The following is a 20214-nucleotide window of genomic DNA, read 5'->3' on the forward strand; positions in this document are numbered from 1 at the left end:
AAATATTTCTCTCTCAAATCATGTTGCTAACCTCCAAGCCCAGTTCAGCAGAGCTGGGCAAGATTGTTAGCCCAAATTACTTACATTTTGTGGCATCCTTTATGGTAAAATCGGTGACTCTCTGTTGTGCCTAATCGGATGTGCACTTGGTATGAAAATAAGTGGGTTTGATCCAAGTATACATATTGACCATAAGTTTGTGGCAGCATGTCCGGTCTGCCCAACCACCCCTCTTTTGGTTGATCATTTTTTCTAGTGCTCACTTCCTACCAATATTATTGTAACCCATTAAATCAAAAAGAATTTCACGTCTTGGGATTAAGGTTTTAACCCTTCTCCTGATGTGTCAATTTATGTTAGTAAGTCCTTCTCACCTCATTATTATCAGTTACATTCAGTGGCACATCATCTCAAAAAAATTGGCAAAATCAAATAATAAAAAGTCTGTAATGAAAGAATTAATGCTCGCATAAAAGAATCCTCAAAAGAGGAGCCATTTACTCAGAATCTGGAATATGATTTTGTTAGTCATTCAGCCATTAAAAATGCCTAGCGTGTCTTAAAATCTGTGTCACTGCAGAGACAAATTTTTGATGTATCCCAGTCAGTTGCTTTTGAGCTGTTTGTGTACTTAATAGGGAGGTGTATTTGGTTGCTTGATTTAAAACATGACAGATTTATATGTTTCCCAATTACCGTAGAAGGTAGCTTCTGGGTTGCTGTTTAATTCAAGGAGAGTCACATAGTCTCTAATAATTTCCCTCATGCTTTGTTCAGAGCTGATTCAAAGTACAGAGAAACCATTGCTAGTATTCATTAAAACAGTATATACCAAATATAAATTTGCTTTGTAATATAAAAGAGGAATTTATCTAACCAGTGAGCACCTCATTTATTCACCATTTGTTTCCAACTAATTGAACAATTTTATAAAGCCTTGTAATTAATGTGCAGCTTTGTTATTGTGTGAATGGAAAATCTTGTTGTGGTTTTTGGGGTAGGTCTTGGGAGAACCTAATCATGCTGGTGCTATTAGATTTTGAAATTCCCACAAAAATGTGTTTTGTTTTCCAAACAATATTTGGAGAGGTTTGTTATCCATTCCGGTTTTGATTTTACCAATTGCTGTTGTTGTCCTCATATTTAAATTTTATGAGGAGAATATTTTATTCTGATTTTATTTTAGATAGTTTATTATTTGATTATATAATTGACCTGGCCATAGTTTGTGTGATGAATCCTTCTATGTAATTTGGAAATATGTCCCATGAACAAAGAAATTATTACCTAGAAGGGGACAGTGTCTACCCTCAGTATTTGCATTTATACTTGATGTTACATTAGTTAATTGACTGTGGTGGAGTAAATTACCGTATAGCAAGTTATTCTCTATTTAGCAGTGAAATATTCAAACCAGTTTTGGTCGACCTCCTGAAACTTAATTTTAAGTTCACATTCATGAACTTCATCTTGTATCATCTTTCAAAACGGACATGAATATGAACTAGTATTTTTTAGTTTGAGGAACTTTTAGAGCACTGTCATAATCTCTTATTTCTTCTTGAGAAGTTGTAATTCAAATATAATGGTGCGAGGGCTTATTATTTATTTCTATTTATAGTACTAGTTTATATTAAAAAATAATTTTTATATTTCTTATTACGTTACAATCCTGCAATGCTGTCATAAGTTTAAAATTATCAAAATATACCTTTTAAGTGAGATTATATTTTTTACAATTTCTATTTTACATGAATGTAGATTGTTGTATCTTCACTGCTCCACTCAGAAGTATTAATAAATAGTTAACTTTATAAGTTGAACATTCCTACATAAGTATTGTTAATAATTTTCTTCTTTAGACATTGCCGGATACAAGTACTTCGGGCGATGGCTCATGGTGTATCCCCCATAATTGTGGATAATACCAATACTCAAGCATGGGAAATGTTACCATATGTTGAAATGGCATTAGAACCATGGAAAGCAGAGGAAAACTTGAGACAAATGGTTGCTAATGGAACCATTGCTAAAAAAAATATTTGTAATTGCCTAGGTCCGTCCAGAAATTCATTTAAAGGTAAGTATAATGTGATTAATGTACTTCAAAAACTCTCTCCTATGGCTATTTGAGTAGCTCAATTCTAGCTAAGATTTTACTGAAACTAATTTTTATTTTATTTTTGTAGCAATTCAACTAAATATTGATTTAAAGCCATAGGACAAAAATATTTTGATTTTTGATCGCTTAAAAGTGTAGAGAATTTTGTTCAGTCCAAAGGGTAAGAAATTCAATGAATATGGTTTTTGATTAAATCATGAAGACATAATAAAATTGGAATTTTTTCTCCTATTGCTATATATTTCTCTATAACTAACACTCCGGTAATCCCAGCTATCCTTCAATCTCACCTCACACAGCCTTAACATATCTTTATTTCCCCTCTACATCTCTTGGTCTATATTTTCTAATTTTCCTGTCTTCAGCATTGTCCTAACATTCCATGTCCCTGTTCTAACTAGAAGTCTTCCTCTGTGTGTTCTGTGCTGCTGCTGTTGCTTGCAGTGTGCAAGTATTTCGTGAGATGATGACCTCGCCTGCCACCCATTATGACAGATGGCCAGTTGGGCCAAATATCATGGTTGCTGGGACTAATTTTCAGTATGGTGTCCATCCTAATAGTCTTGGGATAAATAATTGACACTTTCCCATTGCCATCATTAATACAAGGTCTCTGCCAAAAAAAGATAAGACTGGTCTTTCTGTGCACAAACTGCTTGATGGATAACAATCAGTGAAGTATCATTTTTTAGTGGCGTCTGTGAGAAGTAAAACATCACCTTCCTTGTTGCCCTATCTCTACTTGTATCTGAACAACAGATACTTATCTGAGGTTGCAGATATTTGCTGTACAAATTCTTGTGTCAGTAAGAATGAAAGTGTTAGAGAAGCAGCGAGTGTGCATTGAATTTTTTTTTAATTCAGGAAAAGTGCAACGGAAACTAATGCAATGATTGAAAAGGTGTTTTGCTATGAATCTATGAGTTGGGCACAGTAAAACACTGCTAAAATGTTGATACAACCGCTTCCAGTCTGGACAAACCTTGATGAGAAGTGGACAATCATGGACGTCAACTAACGATGACCTCATCAACAGGACAAATGATTCAGTGCATGCGAACCATACTGTACGTTAACTGTATCAGAGATTGCCTTTGAAGTTGACAATAGTGTTTCACCATTTTGATAAAATTTTGGGCATGCAGCATATCATGTCCAAATTTGTGCCATGAATGGATGAACAGAGGCAAAAGACATCAGCCAGGAACGGCTTGATTGTTCAAACGGCAACCGAAACTTCTTAAAAACAATCATCACAGGCAACAAAACCTGGGTTTATGATTATGATGCACAAGGCCTATCCTATAAATACGCAAACTGGTGCATTCTGGTGGGCATGATGCAGACTATAGCCCTGCCCACTAGCGGTATTAGTTGCCTGAGATCCAATGAGCCGTCTGTGCTTGGCAGATTGTCGAGCTGTGCGTATGGTGCCAGTTATGTTAGTTTCTGATGTCCTTGTTTTTACTGTTTGTCAAAAATGGAAATTGATGAAATCACGGAGCAACGGATCAACATCAAGTTTTTTGTGAAGTGCGGTAAAAGTTATCAAGAAATTACTGATATGTTAATACCTGTTTATGGTGGTAATGCTCTGAAGAAAATATCAGTTTTCAAGTGGATTAAATCCGACCAAAAAATCAAGTAAAAGCCAATCAAAAATCAAAGTCATACTCCTGGTCCATGACAATGCACCCCCACATTCAGCATTGATATTTTGCCAGTTTCTGGCAAAAAATTCAATCACCATCCTTGATCATCCTCCTTATTCGTCAGATCTCGCCCCACTGAGACTTTTTCCTATTTCCAAAATGCAAAAATGTGATGAGGGGACATCACTGGGAAGATGTGGACGCAATAAAGCAAGAAGCGACGAGAAAACTAAAAAGCCTAACTGCCGAGGACTTCCAAGGGTGCTTTAAACAGTGGAAAAGAAGAGGAGAATAAGTGCATAGCAACGAATGGAGAGATCAAAATTGATTTAGACTAAATTTTGCAAAATGAAGTTTTTATGGCCTTAGTTTGCATATTTATTGGACAGACATCATAAAAACCTAAGCTCAGTCTGCACAGTGGAGGGGACCATCTTCCCCATGACTCAAAAATGCTCGGATGTTGCATTCGAACATGAAGGTGATGTTGATAATTTATTTTGATTGCGAAGGGATTATTCATTATGAATATGTCTCCAAAGGGCCAACAGTAAATGGGCAGCACTTAAGTAGATGTTATGAGAAGGTTAGGCACACCATGTTGTGAAAGAGACCACAAATTTGGAAAAACAAGTCTCGGTGCTTTCATCACAACAGCATACCAGCATACACATTATTGATTGTTACTGATTTTTTGGCCAAAACAGCACTTTTCAGGACTTTTTTTTATTTCTTAAGCTGAAATCCACCTTGAAAGAACACCAATTGGCAACTATTGAAAACATCAAACAAAATTGTACCACAGGCTTAAAGGCTGTTCTTAAAGAAGCATTCCAGGTGGCATGCGAAAGTTGAAAAAAACATCGGAAGCATTGAATTGGTAGCCAAGGGCTGTATTTTGAAGGCGTTAACCATGAGTAAAGGGTAGCAAATGATAAAGTAGTAATTCAAACAGTCCCATCTTTTTTTAACAGACCTTGTACTGTTTTTTCATGTGACCCATAAACTCAAATGGCCATCCTACTGTCAAAGCCAGTGTGTGTAAAAAAATTAATGACTTCTCTGGAAAATAAAGTACCTTGCTTGTCTTTAGAAATGTAATTGTTAAATTTTAGGATTATACACTACCATGGCCCTTGAATATATGCAACCCAACAATAATGGGCACCCCTTCATCTGATTCAGACAATCCAAGATTTTGTGAAACGAATTGTGAAATTGTAAGAGGAGGAAAAGTGTGTTATTTGCCTGTTAAGTTGTTGTAGTTTCAAAATAAAATTATTGATTTGAAATCACGAGTTCCTTTGTTTAACTTGTTTGCACCTATATTACTGGAGAACTGTAAATGTGGTATTGAATTGTTTATTATCTTAATTTCCATTCTTTGCATCCTCAAACTCTGTCAAAATAGAAAATTTCTATGAAAAATATTGATTGTTTGTACGAAGGCTACATTATTAAAGTCGACATAGCATTTACCATTATATAATTGGGATATTCATTTACCTTGAAATAATTTCTTACAGTTACCTAGTTGTTACTATTTATTTTCAATAAGGGGGATTGAGATGGTGCGGGGGCTAACGTACTGGCTTCCCACCCTGAGGGTGCGGGTTCAAATCCCGGTGGTGTTGAATATTTTTCAGAGGTATCTCGATCCCTACTTTAGGTGCTTTGTGGAGGGCACTTTGAGTGAGTATGCCGTCCGTCGGATGGGACATTAAACTGCGGACCCCTTGGTGCCTTTTGTAAAGAGTAGGCTAATGCCGACACCGGGTTTCTCTCCACCCTTCATCCTTTCCTATCCATCCCCTATGGCGCAAATGACCTTAGCCGTCGGTCGCCTCCCCTAAATACTACTACTACTTATTTTCAATAAGGTTGAAGACTTTTTTCAAATTACTTTTCATACATGTTATGTATTGTAATAGTTTGTAATTTGATGTGAGTTAATCATTTGTTTTTCAGGTAAAAAGTGCAACTGTGGTTTTATTGTGATGGACCCCGTAACTGTGCCTTACCAAGTGGAGCTGTTAGAACCACTGACATGGTAAACACTTTATTTTATTGATTATTTTTTGCATCCAATATCGGGTTATTTCACTTCCACAAGTGGTGGCATCATTTGTTGTTTTTCCTCCTGATCTTTAAAATCAGTTATAATTTCATTAATAGCAGACTCTACAGCCAAGGTTGTAAATTTACCAGATTGAAACCCAAATTGAGAAAGGAAAAATAGAATCGAAAAATTCATAGAGATGTTTCTTAATAACAGTTTTGAAGAGCTTAGATATTGTCAGCTGAGGATACAAAATATTATTTAATTCATCAGGAGAGATGTTGGCATGAGCAATAGTATTGGCAGTGAGATTTGTAATTTTGATGATTCTCAAAGCAGTCTGACGTTGATTTTTAGAATTGGGGGTGCAGGATGAATTAGCCTCCCTCTTTGCATCTTCTATTTTTATTTATTCCCTAGGCTGTTAATGTATCATGCCCATCCAGGCTTTCTTTTACTTGGTGTATTATTTATTTATTAGTTCATCATTTGTGCTTCTCAATCTGATATATAGCCGAACTACACTCTTTTCTCATTTCAACTAGCTCAATATCGAACTATTTATTTGTTTTCGTGATTTTTGGAACATTACTATTCATGAAATGAGGGAAATAGCACATCAAAGTATTTTAATGACAGGTGATAAAGGTGGTAGAAATTTGAGCGACCATTACAAGGTTAAGTTACCCAGTCCATACTTAGCAGAAGATATTTAAATTGAGATTAGCCATCCTCATTTATCAATCTTATTGAACATATTTATGACTTTTCATAATTGGGAGCAATATTGTCTTAAATGGGAAAATTTACATGTAGGTTCGGAAATTGCAAAAAAGATAATAATTTGTGAATAAATTAGCAAGTATTTGGCTCTCATTAGATCTCAGTCTGATGTTGATGTTGAAATTTCCTGTGATAATTACTTTGCAATTAAATTTTGATTGCATACTCCCACTATTCCCTCAAATTTCTGACAGCATAGATTCAGGTAACTATAAGGTGAATGATGAATGCAGGTAGCAACTAAAATAGGTTGATTGATGGCCATATTATCCTGAAAAGTCATAGGAATCAGCCAATAAGTGATTATTGAATCAAAATCTGTAATAACCATAAGTCTCTATAGCAAGTGATGGTGTACAGAAGATTAGTTTTCATTGTGTCAAGATTCCACTGTATTAATTTTTCCAGCCCCTTGATGTACAAGTATGACTCAGAACCAGAATTTTCTTAACTATACTTGTATGTTGAGTGTGTCTCTATACTGATTTACTGCCTCTTTTTTCACCTGTTGTGGAGATAAATGAGATTGCTCTTAGTTACATAACAGTTCATTTTGCAGTCCACCACTGGTTGATTTTACATACAGAGAAGTACCCCTCAGATTACATAAATGGTGGTGGTAGCTACCCTCAGGATATATAATGCCATTGATCTGTCCAGAGTATGATCTGGAAGCATATTATCATTTTGCAAATATATTATGCATTTCAGACACCAGGAAAATATAATTTTTTACGTTACAGGTGGTACCGGAACCCATCTAGACTGGCAAAAGTAAACCAGCATGGTGTGTCGCAAAGAAAAATTACCCAAATGCTTTCTCATTTTGAGTATGGTCTTTCAGGGAAGGACCTAATCAAGCAAATTCTGAAAAAGAAACAGCAAAGAAACTGTAGCGTTTATCCTCAGCCTCCAAGTCATCCCGGAACAGCAAGAATACGACCTTTCAAAGAAAAGAAAACTTTGGCTAACCTAGCTGGTCCTCCGCTTTTCACAAGGCCAAACCATGGAAATATAAATGCGAATAATTTAACAAATCAGTTTGTCTTTGGAAGTAATCAGTTTCAAAATCCTTCAACGAATCCATTTCCAAATTTCATGTGTGTACCATCTGTGCCTTATGTGCAGCCAGTCATATGCCCACCCAAAATGTTCAGTGCAGACCCTGGTGGCCAGCCTGGTGTAACCAAAGGTAGTGAATCAGAAATAGTGAATTCCAGGAAACAGTTGCATCAGACAGTGAAAGGAAAAGAAGTTAAACATTCATCAAGTAACCCTAAAATATTTCCTGGTGTCGAACCATCATCTATATTTTCCTCCCAAGAAAGTAGTCACAGCATCGATTCAGATGAATGTAGTTCTGAGAATGCTTCAACAAAATCTGATGCAATTGGTCCCAACCCTTTCATGAAGTCATTGAATGCAATTGGTCAAGACATAAACACAAGCAACATAGTCAAGGGTGAGTGCATTGAGATAAGTGAAGAGGAGGAGCGGCAGTGGATGCAAGCAAACGCATCCAAATATGAAGACTGGAAGTCCAGTGAAGAAGAGGAGTCGGAAGATGAGGTGATGGAATCCAATGAGCCAAAGCCTGCCAGATCTCGTCAAGGGAGGCGTGTCAATATGGAAGCAGCTGAAAGTATCAGAAAAAGCCTTGAAGGCTCTGACAATCAGGAGGCTGAAGGAAATGAGGACGAAGCTGAGTGGACTGCAGCAGAAGGGGATCATTTGTCATCGTGGAATATTCCATCTAACTTCTCAAAAGGTGACAGTCAAAGTGCTTCAAAGGACAGCAGTGAGACGAAGAGCGAGGGTCCCCTTCCTCCCCGAAGTCCCAGGAGAAAATTGCCCATTGAAACTTCCCTCCTAGACATTGATGATGCTGAACAGTTGCATAAGGCTTCTGATCGCACAGACCCAGAGGAATTTAGCTGGATCAAAGATATTCGACTTTTGATGAAAGCACTTGGTCTCAATAAAGATGATTGTGAAGCAAATAATCAGCCTTCCATGGACACTGAAAGTGTGAGTAGTGTAGCATCATCGACTCTGGAAACCAGCAAGAAGAATGATAATATGACTTCATCTTCCAAAAATCAAGATAAAATGGATTCTGTGCCAAAACAGATTGAAATTTCAAAAGATATAGGCAGTGAAAAAGCAGTGGATATTAAAACTGAAAATTTATTACAGTTTGGTTCAGCTCCGGTTGAAATTTTGGCTGAATCCAGTGGAGACAATCTGCCCCCTTCAGTTGTAAGTAAGCCTTCGGTGAATTCTCCTGAAAAAAATCTTGTGGCAGAACCTAATTTAAAACCAGCTGCAAATGCTGTAGCAAAAGAAGGAAATAATATTGATCAAGTAATGGACTTCATTATAGCAAACCAACTAGAGGCTGAAAGAATAATAAAAGTTGATTCACTAGGAAAATCAGGAAACCATGAATCAGTCAGAGTTTTTGATGAGTTTCAAGTCAGCCAGTCAGAACTGAAAGTTAGTGATAATGAAGTGGAACAAAATACCCCCAAAGAAAGTGTATTGCTAGGGACAAGGAGAGTATCTTCAGAAAAATGTGAGAACGGCATTCTGAAAACTGATGGTGCTGAGGAAAATGAAATGCAACTTTCAAATGTTCACAAGAATGATCATGTTAATAATCCTGGGGAAAGCAATGAGTCGCAGGATAAAACTGAACAAGTGAAAATGTCTGTGCTGAAGACTTTATTGATTGGATTACAAAAAGCTCAAAAAAGAAGCCCTCAAGAATTTGAGAGCTTGGAAAATTTACCTGAAAGTGTGCAAATTGAGAATTCAATATCGCCAGCACATGAAATGCAGGGAGAAGAATCTAAAGCTCTACTTTTGGAAAGTGGTGAAACACACACAGAAGTTAAGTCAGTCAAAGATGGTAATTATAATGAAAGCTGTGAAACAATGTTTTCTGAAGCAGTGAGTAGTCCGCCTGCCATTTCCACTACTATGAATGCAAAATGCAAAGAGCTAGAAATTATGGGAAAATCTACAGAGCACAGTGTCCATCAGAAAAAGCTCTGTGATATTGATGTTCTCTCATCCCTGCCTGATAGCTTTTCAAATGAGAAATCCTTAATTGAAGGTGTTGTCGGTGAGGATCCTGGCTGTGATAACCTTTTGCCATTCAAAAGTGCATTACCTGAGGAATCATCATCTTGTTTCCTTTTAAATCCAGAAAATAGTACTGTGGAGAAAAAAACCAATGATTTGATAGAGTTAAACTTGCCTGAGCAAGAAAATGATAATAAATCCTTAACTGTTATTACCAATCAAGATGCTAAGGTTCATGAAAATCATATATTGTCTTCATCACTGGACTTCATAGGGAAAGGAGGAAATTTTATTTTTGGTCTTGGGGCAAATAATGAGAAACCCCCCACCTCGGATCCAACAAATTCAGAAATGTGTAAGGAAGTGGAAGCCACGGAAGTTTCAAAGACAGACCTTAATGTAAGTGATATTGTTGCTGCGGAGGATTTTCTGATTAATGTGAGCTCAAATTCCATGGAGGTAGGTTTTGAGTTCAATTGTGATGATGATAGTGATGAAATGTATCCATTAGTCTTGGAAAATACCTTTGTTGACCTGTTGTACAAAACCTTTGGCAATCCATATGAAGAGCCACTTCATGAGTCAAAAAAGTTGCCCAATGGTTCAGCCAGTGGAGTCAAAGTAAATATCCCGGCCTCTTTAGCTAGAAAGCTCCATGAATGTGTACTGAAAAGTCAGTGGGATTCTATACTAGAAGAAGATGAGATTTCTCAGAAAATGGTGATTGAAGGTAATTTCTCAATTCTTACTACATCGGATCTTATGGTTAAATCATTGTTCAAATTCAATTTATTGTGCATAACAGTAAGGATGAAGTATACAAAATTAGCATATAAAATTCGAAGTGTTCTTTGGAACCAGTTAACTAATTGATGAGTGAAATCTTTATGCTAAATATGCTCCTAATTTTGTTAATTTTAATTGCATTCTTATATTTGATTGTGTATGTTTGACTCCAATTGATTAATTTCGTTCTTCATTGTTTTTTTATAAGATGAGTTACTCGCAAGGCAGCTTCAAGAACTGGAAAATGAAGATCTAAAAGATTCAAGAGATTCTTCTGCCACTCCAAACTTGAGAGAAATTATGGATATGGAAATGGCAATGGCTATGTATAAGGCAGATCAGGTAAATTTTACCTTTTTTTACTTAGTTATTTTATAAGCCTTCAACCATCTCCCATTGTGCAAAAAGTGAGTTTATAATGTACATATTATTACTGAAATGCACTGTGATGAACTAATGTTCAAGTTTTTAATGCAGTTCATAGTTTAATTTGACCATAAATAAGAATGAGCTAGATGAGAATTTTGATTCCTGAAATTCTCGTTCTAAAAGAATATAGAGAATTTTGCATGAGTATTTCTTCTTGAATATTGGAACACAGCATATTACTATGTTTGCATCATACATTATACATATAATCATGTTTTTGTTTAGCTATGATATAGTTGCTGTCATATAAAAAGTTCAAGGAAAACCATCAATTCCTAGGATAGGATCATTATGGAAATAAGGCTACATCAGGTTAACAATCATAGGATGTATGAAATTTAACATTGCTACATGTACGTAGGCTGTAAGCTGTTTTTTAATTAAGCTAAATTTAATAATCCATTAAGTATGTATAAAATAGTTTTCCTTTTAACTGGTGATATAGCAATCACTGACTTGAAAAATCTAGATGCCCTTTAATCTTGGTGTTGTCATGAGTGGCGAGAAGAGGAATACCAAGTTAGCCAAATGTTACTGATTTCTACCAATGTATTGTCTCAATATCCATTTAACACCGATTAGCTTCAATGCTTATAGGACTTCACACATTGTCTTGGGGAGCTTTCTTATACATTGGTATTGAAGTTATAAACTGGACACACTTCAGCCATTGGCTGAAAATATTGTCATTGGTGAAGTTTTTCAATTGAAAGTTTCTTATGCGAGGTCTGCTTCTCTGGCTTTTCTAGATGGGGAGTGATTTGGTGAGAGCTGCGTGTTGTAAGGCTTGACTACATAATGTCTCATTACGCGGCTGTTTATTATTGTACATCTAATTCACATTAACATGGGTTTGCTTACACTGTTATTATTTTCAAACCCCCACCTACTCTGTCTTCGACAGTGTTAACTTGTAGTGGGGGATGTTAGTCCCCCCAACCCCCCACTTTCCCTTCAAATTTTTGGTCAGAAAACCGCTAGCTCTTACTTAAAAGGAGGTACAGCTCATCCTTCTTAAAGATGCCGGCATTGGCGACACTCGTGTCAACTATATCAACAAATACTAGAAATCAACAGGTTTCCCATCCTGTTGCTATTATTGTTTTGTTGTGTTTATAATTGGCATTGAAATCAATGGGATTGCTTTCAATATAACCACATTTGTGAATTGTGTTTTGGGCTCGCATATGACTGGGTTTGCTCTGGGAGATTATCAGGTATTTGTAAGGGATATTATGTATGTAATTTATATTAGAATAAATATCATATGGATATGTATCAAGATTTATATGCATATATTATATATATTTATATATAGACACACACACACATGCATCTGTGTTGTATTAATTATTTTATTTACCGTTTTTAAATAAATATATAGTTTTGTACATTATAACATGACATAAAACACAGGGGTTTCAAATCTGCGTCCATGCTGCCATGCATCCCAGCACAACTATAGCGACGACCCCTTCTCTGACGCTTGCGCGAGGTTATGTGTGTATATGCCGCTGCCCATGCGATCGCAGCTGTACATATGTGTGTTTGAATGCATATAATATTTTGTGATCTTGAGAATTCGTTTGAAAAGGTCAACTGTTACAGGGGTGGGGGCTGATGGAATAGTCGAGTGAATCAAATTTCCAAAATATAAATTCAACCCAAAAGTAGCTGGGTCATACATCCAGATCAAGTTTTCACTTCTGTCTGCAGTACCCGAGACTACCTTTTTTTTCGCAGTACATGGTCAAATCTTACAATTCCAGCTTTATTTTTGAAACACTTCTGTGAACTACATGGTCTGCCCAATAAATGTGCGAACTGGTGTAATCTGGCAGCCATGATGTGGACTATGGCCCTGCACACTCGCAGCATCAGTTGCCTGAGACCCAATGAGCCATCTGTGCTTGGCATATCGTCAAGTTGTGTTTATGGTGCCAGTTATGTTAGTTTCTGTTGTCCTTGTTTTTATTGTTTGTCAAAAATGGAAATTATTGATTAAATTACGGAGCAACGAATCAACCTCAAGTTTTTTGGTGAAGTGCGGTAAAAGTTATCAAGAAATAACTGATATGTTGACAGCTGTTTATCGTGATAATGCTCTGAAGAAAACATCTGTTTTAAGTGGATTAAGCATTTTAAAGATGACCGACAAGATGCCTAGGATGATGCAAGACCGGGACGACCTTCAACCACCTGTGTTGACGATAACATTGATCGTGTATGCTTGTCCCTTGTCCTTACAGATCGTCCAAAAACTGTCCGAATGATAGCTGATGAACTGAATTTTGGAAAATCAACAGTGCACACTATTTTAACCATACATTTGGGTTTAAAAAAATGTGTACAAAAATTGTGTTTGATAAAATTATTTCAAGAATTCAACTACATTCATGCGGAAGGCACTATATTTCTCTTCCCTGAGAACAGCTCCACCTTTTCCCCCCTCGCGTGGGAAAGCCCTCTGCTATTTCAGCACTCCTAAGTAATAATAGGTGTACTCTCTCAAAGAATAAATCCATCTTATCGTGACCAATAGATATAATACATTGCCACCATGGTGGTTATTCCTCGGCTGCTTGACACGCTTTCAGCACTTGGAAACATGGGGTTGCAATATGGTGCATTTAGGATACATTTTTTGTATCCTAAATCCTAGGGCTGATATAGGTGCTTAAAATTGCACCCTCCTGCTGCCTAATGAGTTTGGACACCCTTCAAGATGGTGTTTTCCCTAAATTTGAGCAATTTAGGCACTTAACTGATGAGTTTGGATGCAGCTTTAATCTTCATGGCCTCACTACCCTTAGGTTACTGCTGCCCCTACTACAGTATCTTATATGAGTGAATTTTTTCATCAGTTCGATTTTCTCAATGCATTTCTGAGGTCTGAGCCATAAATTTTTGCCTGTGATAAGAGAAATAACTTTAAATTCATGTACATCCTTGTTACTTTTAGAAGGATTAAATTAGATGTTCTGTTTCATGAAGAATTCAAATTAGATATTGCCAACTATTTCAGGCATGAAAAATGATTTCACAAACTGTTGGTTCAGAATGTTCAGATGATATCATAACTAAACTTAATGATTCTTTATGAATGAATTATAACTATCTATGAATTGGAGCAAATCTTTCAGCATGGCATTCATCTTCTTTTCCCAGAATATTCCTGTTTTAATTGAAATTTGCTATGAAGACAGTATATAAATAGAATCCATAATTTGATAACCACTCTAATGTTCACTGCCCTCTATTATTAAGATATTTTCCTCTTTAGAAAATATAAAACCTTAAGATACAGTTATTTCAATTTAGATCTGAACAACTCACAGGAATTATGTTCACATCAATTTGTAATCAAAGTATTTAAAACTCACATAAATGGACCAACAGCTTCCACATTGGTATTTAAAAACTCAACCATTTAGTTCTCAACTCATAACTGCTGTGCCATGTGAGCTGATCAAATTGGCATTGTCGCAAGTGGTTGAAAACAATCACTAATAATTAATGGCAGTAATAATGTTATTTTGCTTTTTTAACATTATACTTGGAAAAGACTATTGTTAATGAAAAAGTAGGATACTTTATCTACGAGGTAGATCTTTCAAGTTTTCTGTCTGTTTATGAAAATGACTATATTTTCAAAAAAATTTTATTTTCAACATAATCGCCTTTAATATAAATGCATTTTATCCAGTGGTGTTGCAGTGTCACTATGCCATCTCTATGGTGTTCTTCTGGAAGTGCTTCAAAGTACCCGCTTGTCTACAGGGGCAGTTGTTTCTTGATTAAATGAAAAGCATTGACCAGTGAAGAAACTTTTGATTCGTGGAAGTCTGAGGGAGCTAAATCTGGGGAATAGGATGGATATCCCACCACTTCATAGTGCAAATCTCTCAATTTCCCCATTGTCCAAGCACTTCATTGGGCAGGTGCATTGTCTTGATGGAAAATGGTCTTTTCCTCTGCAAGCCAAGTTTGCTGTCATGAATTTTTGAATGGTTTCATTAGAATAGTATTCCCCAGGTGTTATTTTACCTTTTTCAAGATATTTGACCCACAAAATTCTTTTCACATCCGAAAAAACTGACACCATGACCTTTTCTGTGGATGGCACGATCTTAACCTTCTCTTGGAGCTGAGGTACTGGCCTCTATCCACTGCATGGACTGTTGTTACGATTCTGGTCACAACGGCAAATCCATGTTTCATTCGTTTTCATGAATTGATGCAGAAAATCACTTGTTTATCATCAAGTGCACCAACTGTTTGGAATGTGTCATCTGCATTTTTGTTCAACAGTGAGCATGTGCAGCTCCCATCTAGCGCAAACCATTTTCATGTGCAATTCGTCATGCGAAATGTGACTGCTGCATTCTTTTGATATCCCTACAGTATTAGCAATTTATGCAGCTTTGTACATCAATCATCCAAAATCATATCATGCATTTTTTGATGAATTCTGGTCTGGGTGCACTTCTCTGGTGTCTTTCGCGTGGATCATCTTGGAGACTTTCACAGCCATGTTTAAACTCAGCCATGCATTTCTTCATGGTGAAAATTGAAGGTGAAAAGTTGTCCATGTACTTAAAAATTCTCAAATGAATTTTGGTCGGCTCCAAGCCTTCTTTTATGAAGAATTTAGCCCCTGCATGTTACTCAATTTTTTCCATTTCTAACAACTCATGCACCGCAACTGATTCAAATGCTTGCCTGCCTATAGTGAACTGTTGGATTGAATGACTAGCAATTTCACTTGGCATCTATTCACAGCTGCGCCAAATGAGAGAAAAAAATAATGTGAATAGTGATGGCCTCAATGGATGAGGCCGAGAACTTCTCAGATCACCCTTGTACAGCCTATGCTCACCAATTAGTTTTTCCTGGCATGCTGACAGGCAAGACTGCATCAAAACTAATCTTAAAGAACTCTTCACCAGACTTACTACATTGAAGCATATGAGCATGCTGTTGTCCTACGGCCAGCCATCTAAGATCACATGCATGATATATTGTATGGACAAAAGTATTATCTCCCAATAGTCAAAAAAGAAACTTGCCCAAGGTCATTTTTTGACCACTTGGGGTTGATATCTAACTAAAAGTGCATTAATATATTAGTTATTTCCTATGCTTTGATTGAAAATGAATGTAAGATAGTAATTGATGAGTTCTTTCAATGATTGATCAATTGATTCAGTGAGAAGCATTCAACTAAAAATAATATGTTCATGCACAAAATTAATTGATTTTTCTTCTGCTTACCTATATCATCTTGAATATCTAAATAGTTCTCTGACATTCTCTCTTAAACAAAACTGTGAGTAGTGATTGAAAAGTAACCATTTTTTTACATTGCTTTTTTAATTACAGAGTAAGAACATTCAGGCCCACCAGAGGAATGACCTATCTACACAACTTACTTGGGACCTTCTGGTAAAAGAATTTCCTCAAATTCCACAAAATGTCATTGCTCAAATATTTGCTGCTTATAATTATTCATATGCAAACACTCGAGAGGAACTTTTGACATCATTGCCTGAATATGGTAGGTTCAATTCCTGGTTTGTATCCAAATTTATTAATTTTTTATTCACTGTATCAAGGCTTAGGCTTCTTCGTGATTTTTATTTTATATTTTTCAACTCTGGTCTTGTGTTTTTAAGACTGGTCAGAATTGGGAAATCAACTGTTTGAGGTTCAAGTATCACTAGAAAGTGTTTGAATTGTATTGGAATGTTTAAGAAAGAATCATTCGAGTGTTTTTTGTCTATGCTAGGTGATTTTAATTTAAAGTAGTAGACACTGTGAATGCATTTATGCCGTACGAGGTATGTTATTTGTTGCATTTGGTGTGTTTTTTTTAACTTCCAGAGAAGTCTCCATGGAGATAATAATCCTTATAAATGTATAAATATGAAAATATATTTATTTTTGAATGCTTGCTCTGCCAGATTGAGTTGAAATTTACTGTGGACGTCGATAGGCAGCTCCATGAACACATAGACTTATTACAATTTCAATTCATGGCCCAGGTTTGATGATTAGGATAACAAAATTTTTCAAGTAGAGCAATTTTCATCCACTCATCAAAATATGGAATAATTTGCTGCAAGCGTTTACTATGTCACTCCTTTTTCACATCTCCCTCATTATGGCAAATATGCCATTCAAGCATGAATTATTTAAGATATTCATTTGCTTTCTGAAGATTAGACTCTTTGGATGCACATTGTTTCCTGCGACTAATTAGCAAATAATGATCGTATTCAATGAGTCTGTAATTTTCTACAGACAATTTTATGGTAAAACACAGTTCACCAACTAGCGGCATCATCAGATTGCAAGTCAATGACCAATGTTGTACCATAAAATAAAATCCGTGGAAAATTACAAACTCATTTAATATGGACATCAAACAAATTCAGGAAGTGAAGTCTGAAAGTGTAAAGTATATAGCTTCTAATGAAATTGGAACAAGAAATGATTTTGAATGCATGAAATTGAGTTTTCATGAGTATTAATATTATTATTTCCAAGTCTCCATGAGGTTTATCTTAAATTTCCTAGGGCATAACAGGCCAATTTCCAAAATCTGATGTCTAAATGATTTTTGTGTCGCTATGATTCTGAATGCATGAAATTGAGTTTTCATAAGTATTAATATTATTATTTCCAAGTCTCCATGAGGTTTATCTTAAATTTCCTAGGGCATAACAGGCCAATTTCCAAAATCTGACGTCTAAATGATTTTTGTGTCGCTAGGTAAAACAGGGCAGGAATAATTTTAGGTTCCATTAGTGTGTCCCAACCCAATTCCCACCACCATTTGGAATATTATGCTTCAAGATGGTCATAGTGTGCATGTACCTATGTAAAGGAAATAACAATGTTTATTTTGTTTTAGGGTAAAAAGTGATGCAACACCTAATTAATTGTATGATTGACCTATTGTCAAGGGTTAAGGGAAAAATGGGTGTGCGGTGTGGAATATGAAAGTGAAGGGAATGTTGAAATTGACTAAGTAAAACTTGATGAGCAAAATGAAATAATTAATTAAAACTAATAGGGAATGGATAGAAAGGTACATGTCAATAGAAAATGAAGCTGTGGGTTTAAAAAGATATGTTTCAGAATATAGAATAGGTAAAGCATGGAGGGGTGAGGTTTATTAGAGAACTAAATAATAGTTTTAGATGAGAAAGCAATATGACTCTTGAAATTAGGTTGAAGGAGAAATTAAAAAAAGAAATTTTCAGAAGCAGAAGTATTTTGACATCCTATGTTTTAGAAAATGTTATGCAGTTGTGAAAAAGGGGTTTTATGCAAAATGATACCTACTGTTGCAGCAAAAAGAAAACAAGAATAAATTAAGAGCTGGGATATATTTAGGAAAAGTAAAGAGGATGAGTGGAAAAACTATGCAGTGAATCCATTATGCTTATATGTGTTAAATGGGAAGTAAATTATCCAAATAGATTATTTTACGACAAAATATTGATAATTTTGTTCCAACTGGCAATCTTTCTGATTTCAAATAATATAGTTATGTGAACATAATTAAATTCTAATGATTAACCTTTGTTGTGTGTTTTAATGTCTCCCATTGGATTTCAGTTGTAATTTCTGCTAGTTTAATATATTAAGTTTAAATCTACTTTTCATGGCCTTTGTTCTGCATATCTAGAAGTAGGTATAGGTAAATGAAGTAAAAGATATTCAGGTCTGATTTTCACCTTTTATTTATTTACTTATTGATGTGTTAATTTTATATTTATTATTTTCCCATGGCTACTTATATATTTTTTGTATTCCACAGCTTTTGTATATGAAATATTACACACAGTGATTATAGCATCCCCCTTCTGTGCATGCACAGAAAGAAAATTTAAGTATGGGCTTTAGTGATTCTGTCAATCAAGTCCCCAGGACCTCTTTATATGATGAGAAAAGCACTCGTGAGAATTTTTCTAGAGCACTATTTTAGAGAATTTTATTTGAACAAGGAAGGAGTTTACCAAAGGTTGAGTACAAAAGCATTTGGTCTAATTGGTTAATGTGACACCTTATGGAAGGAAATAAGTATTGATTCTCAAGGTTTTAGGATTGCATAGCATATTACTTTAAAAGCCCAATGTCCATGTCATAGTCTTTATTGAAAGGAAATACAGAGGGGAGCTGCAGTTCACCATAAAAATCATAAAATTAAATGAGAAATTCATCCTGTGTGTCTTCCTGACATAATAATATGATCACATTTTCAGACAAGCTGTGTCATTATGTGTGTAACTTCCTTTGCTTCCCATTTGTTGCACAAATGGGTTGTCGCCCTCTTCAGTCATCTTTCTATCTCTTTAATGCATTTATTTACTATCTGTAAAATGTCATGACCATTTATTTATACCATAGGTCATTAATGTGACTGAAGGTAACTATTTTCATAGAGTCTGGTAATGAATTACATTGTCAGAATAAACTGTGGAAGTATATGTTGCCTTATGTAATAATATTGACATTTTTATTGTATGTTTTTATTGTGAACTTGGTTCTGCTGTTGTATTTCAAGTCAAGCACCCTTTGCACAATAAAAAGGAATTGGGCGCTTGTAATATTTTGTCATTTATTCCCAGCTTCTTCATTCATTTCTTAGTGCTTCATTCCTCTCTGTGCAGAGGTTTTAATACCATCATTATTTGTGTTGTAAAGGAGGAAATTGCTATTACCCTGACTATTTGTATGAGGTATGAAAAGACGGATCGTAAATGTGCTCTTGTGAAACTTGATCATTGAATCCATCTATATGTACATCCTAGATACATCAGGGATCTTCATTATTTTGGCCTGACGAAAGTATAGGCATATGCATGATTCTTAGTGAGTTTGAGCACTTCAAAAGGATACATGTTGGCCAAACTTCAACTTTCAAAGGATGACTTTTTTTTAATATTATTCAAGGGTCTTTGATGAGAATTAACATATAGTTCAGGTCAATAAGGTCCCTCTAGATTATTTTTCTTTTTAACTATAGGTTGAAATGCAGGTCTAATTAGGGTTGAGATTCTGTGGAGAAAAATGACACCAGAGTAATTTTAGCTTTTTAAACTGTGAAATTAGAATTGTTTATGTGCAAGTATACGCCTTCTAAGTGTTGATGTCTATCTTTGCTTCAGCTGGGATTGAATCCAAATCCCTTACTCATTGATTCTTGAAATGCATATTCGAATCCCTTTTTAAATTTTGAATCCCAATTCATGTGTCATTAATGAAATTTTTAATTGCAGTCTAAA

The 20214-nt window shown here is 35.5% G+C and overlaps 1 protein-coding gene across 1 annotated transcript in view; it reads left to right on the forward strand.

Moving 5' to 3' along the window:
• Positions 1-20214, forward strand: part of LOC139690068 (NEDD4-binding protein 2) — a 56920-nt gene that overhangs the window by 11259 nt on the left and 25447 nt on the right. The window contains exons 5-9 of the mRNA XM_071587266.1: positions 1863-2080; positions 5743-5824; positions 7360-10433; positions 10698-10831; positions 16301-16475. Coding sequence (XP_071443367.1) covers positions 1863-2080; positions 5743-5824; positions 7360-10433; positions 10698-10831; positions 16301-16475 — 3683 coding nt within the window. The remainder of the gene's footprint in view (positions 1-1862; positions 2081-5742; positions 5825-7359; positions 10434-10697; positions 10832-16300; positions 16476-20214) is intronic.

This window comes from Hetaerina americana, unplaced genomic scaffold (assembly GCF_022747635.1).
Source record: "Hetaerina americana unplaced genomic scaffold, ioHetAmer1.1.p SCAF_3, whole genome shotgun sequence".
NCBI classification, from domain to species: domain Eukaryota; kingdom Metazoa; phylum Arthropoda; class Insecta; order Odonata; family Calopterygidae; genus Hetaerina; species Hetaerina americana.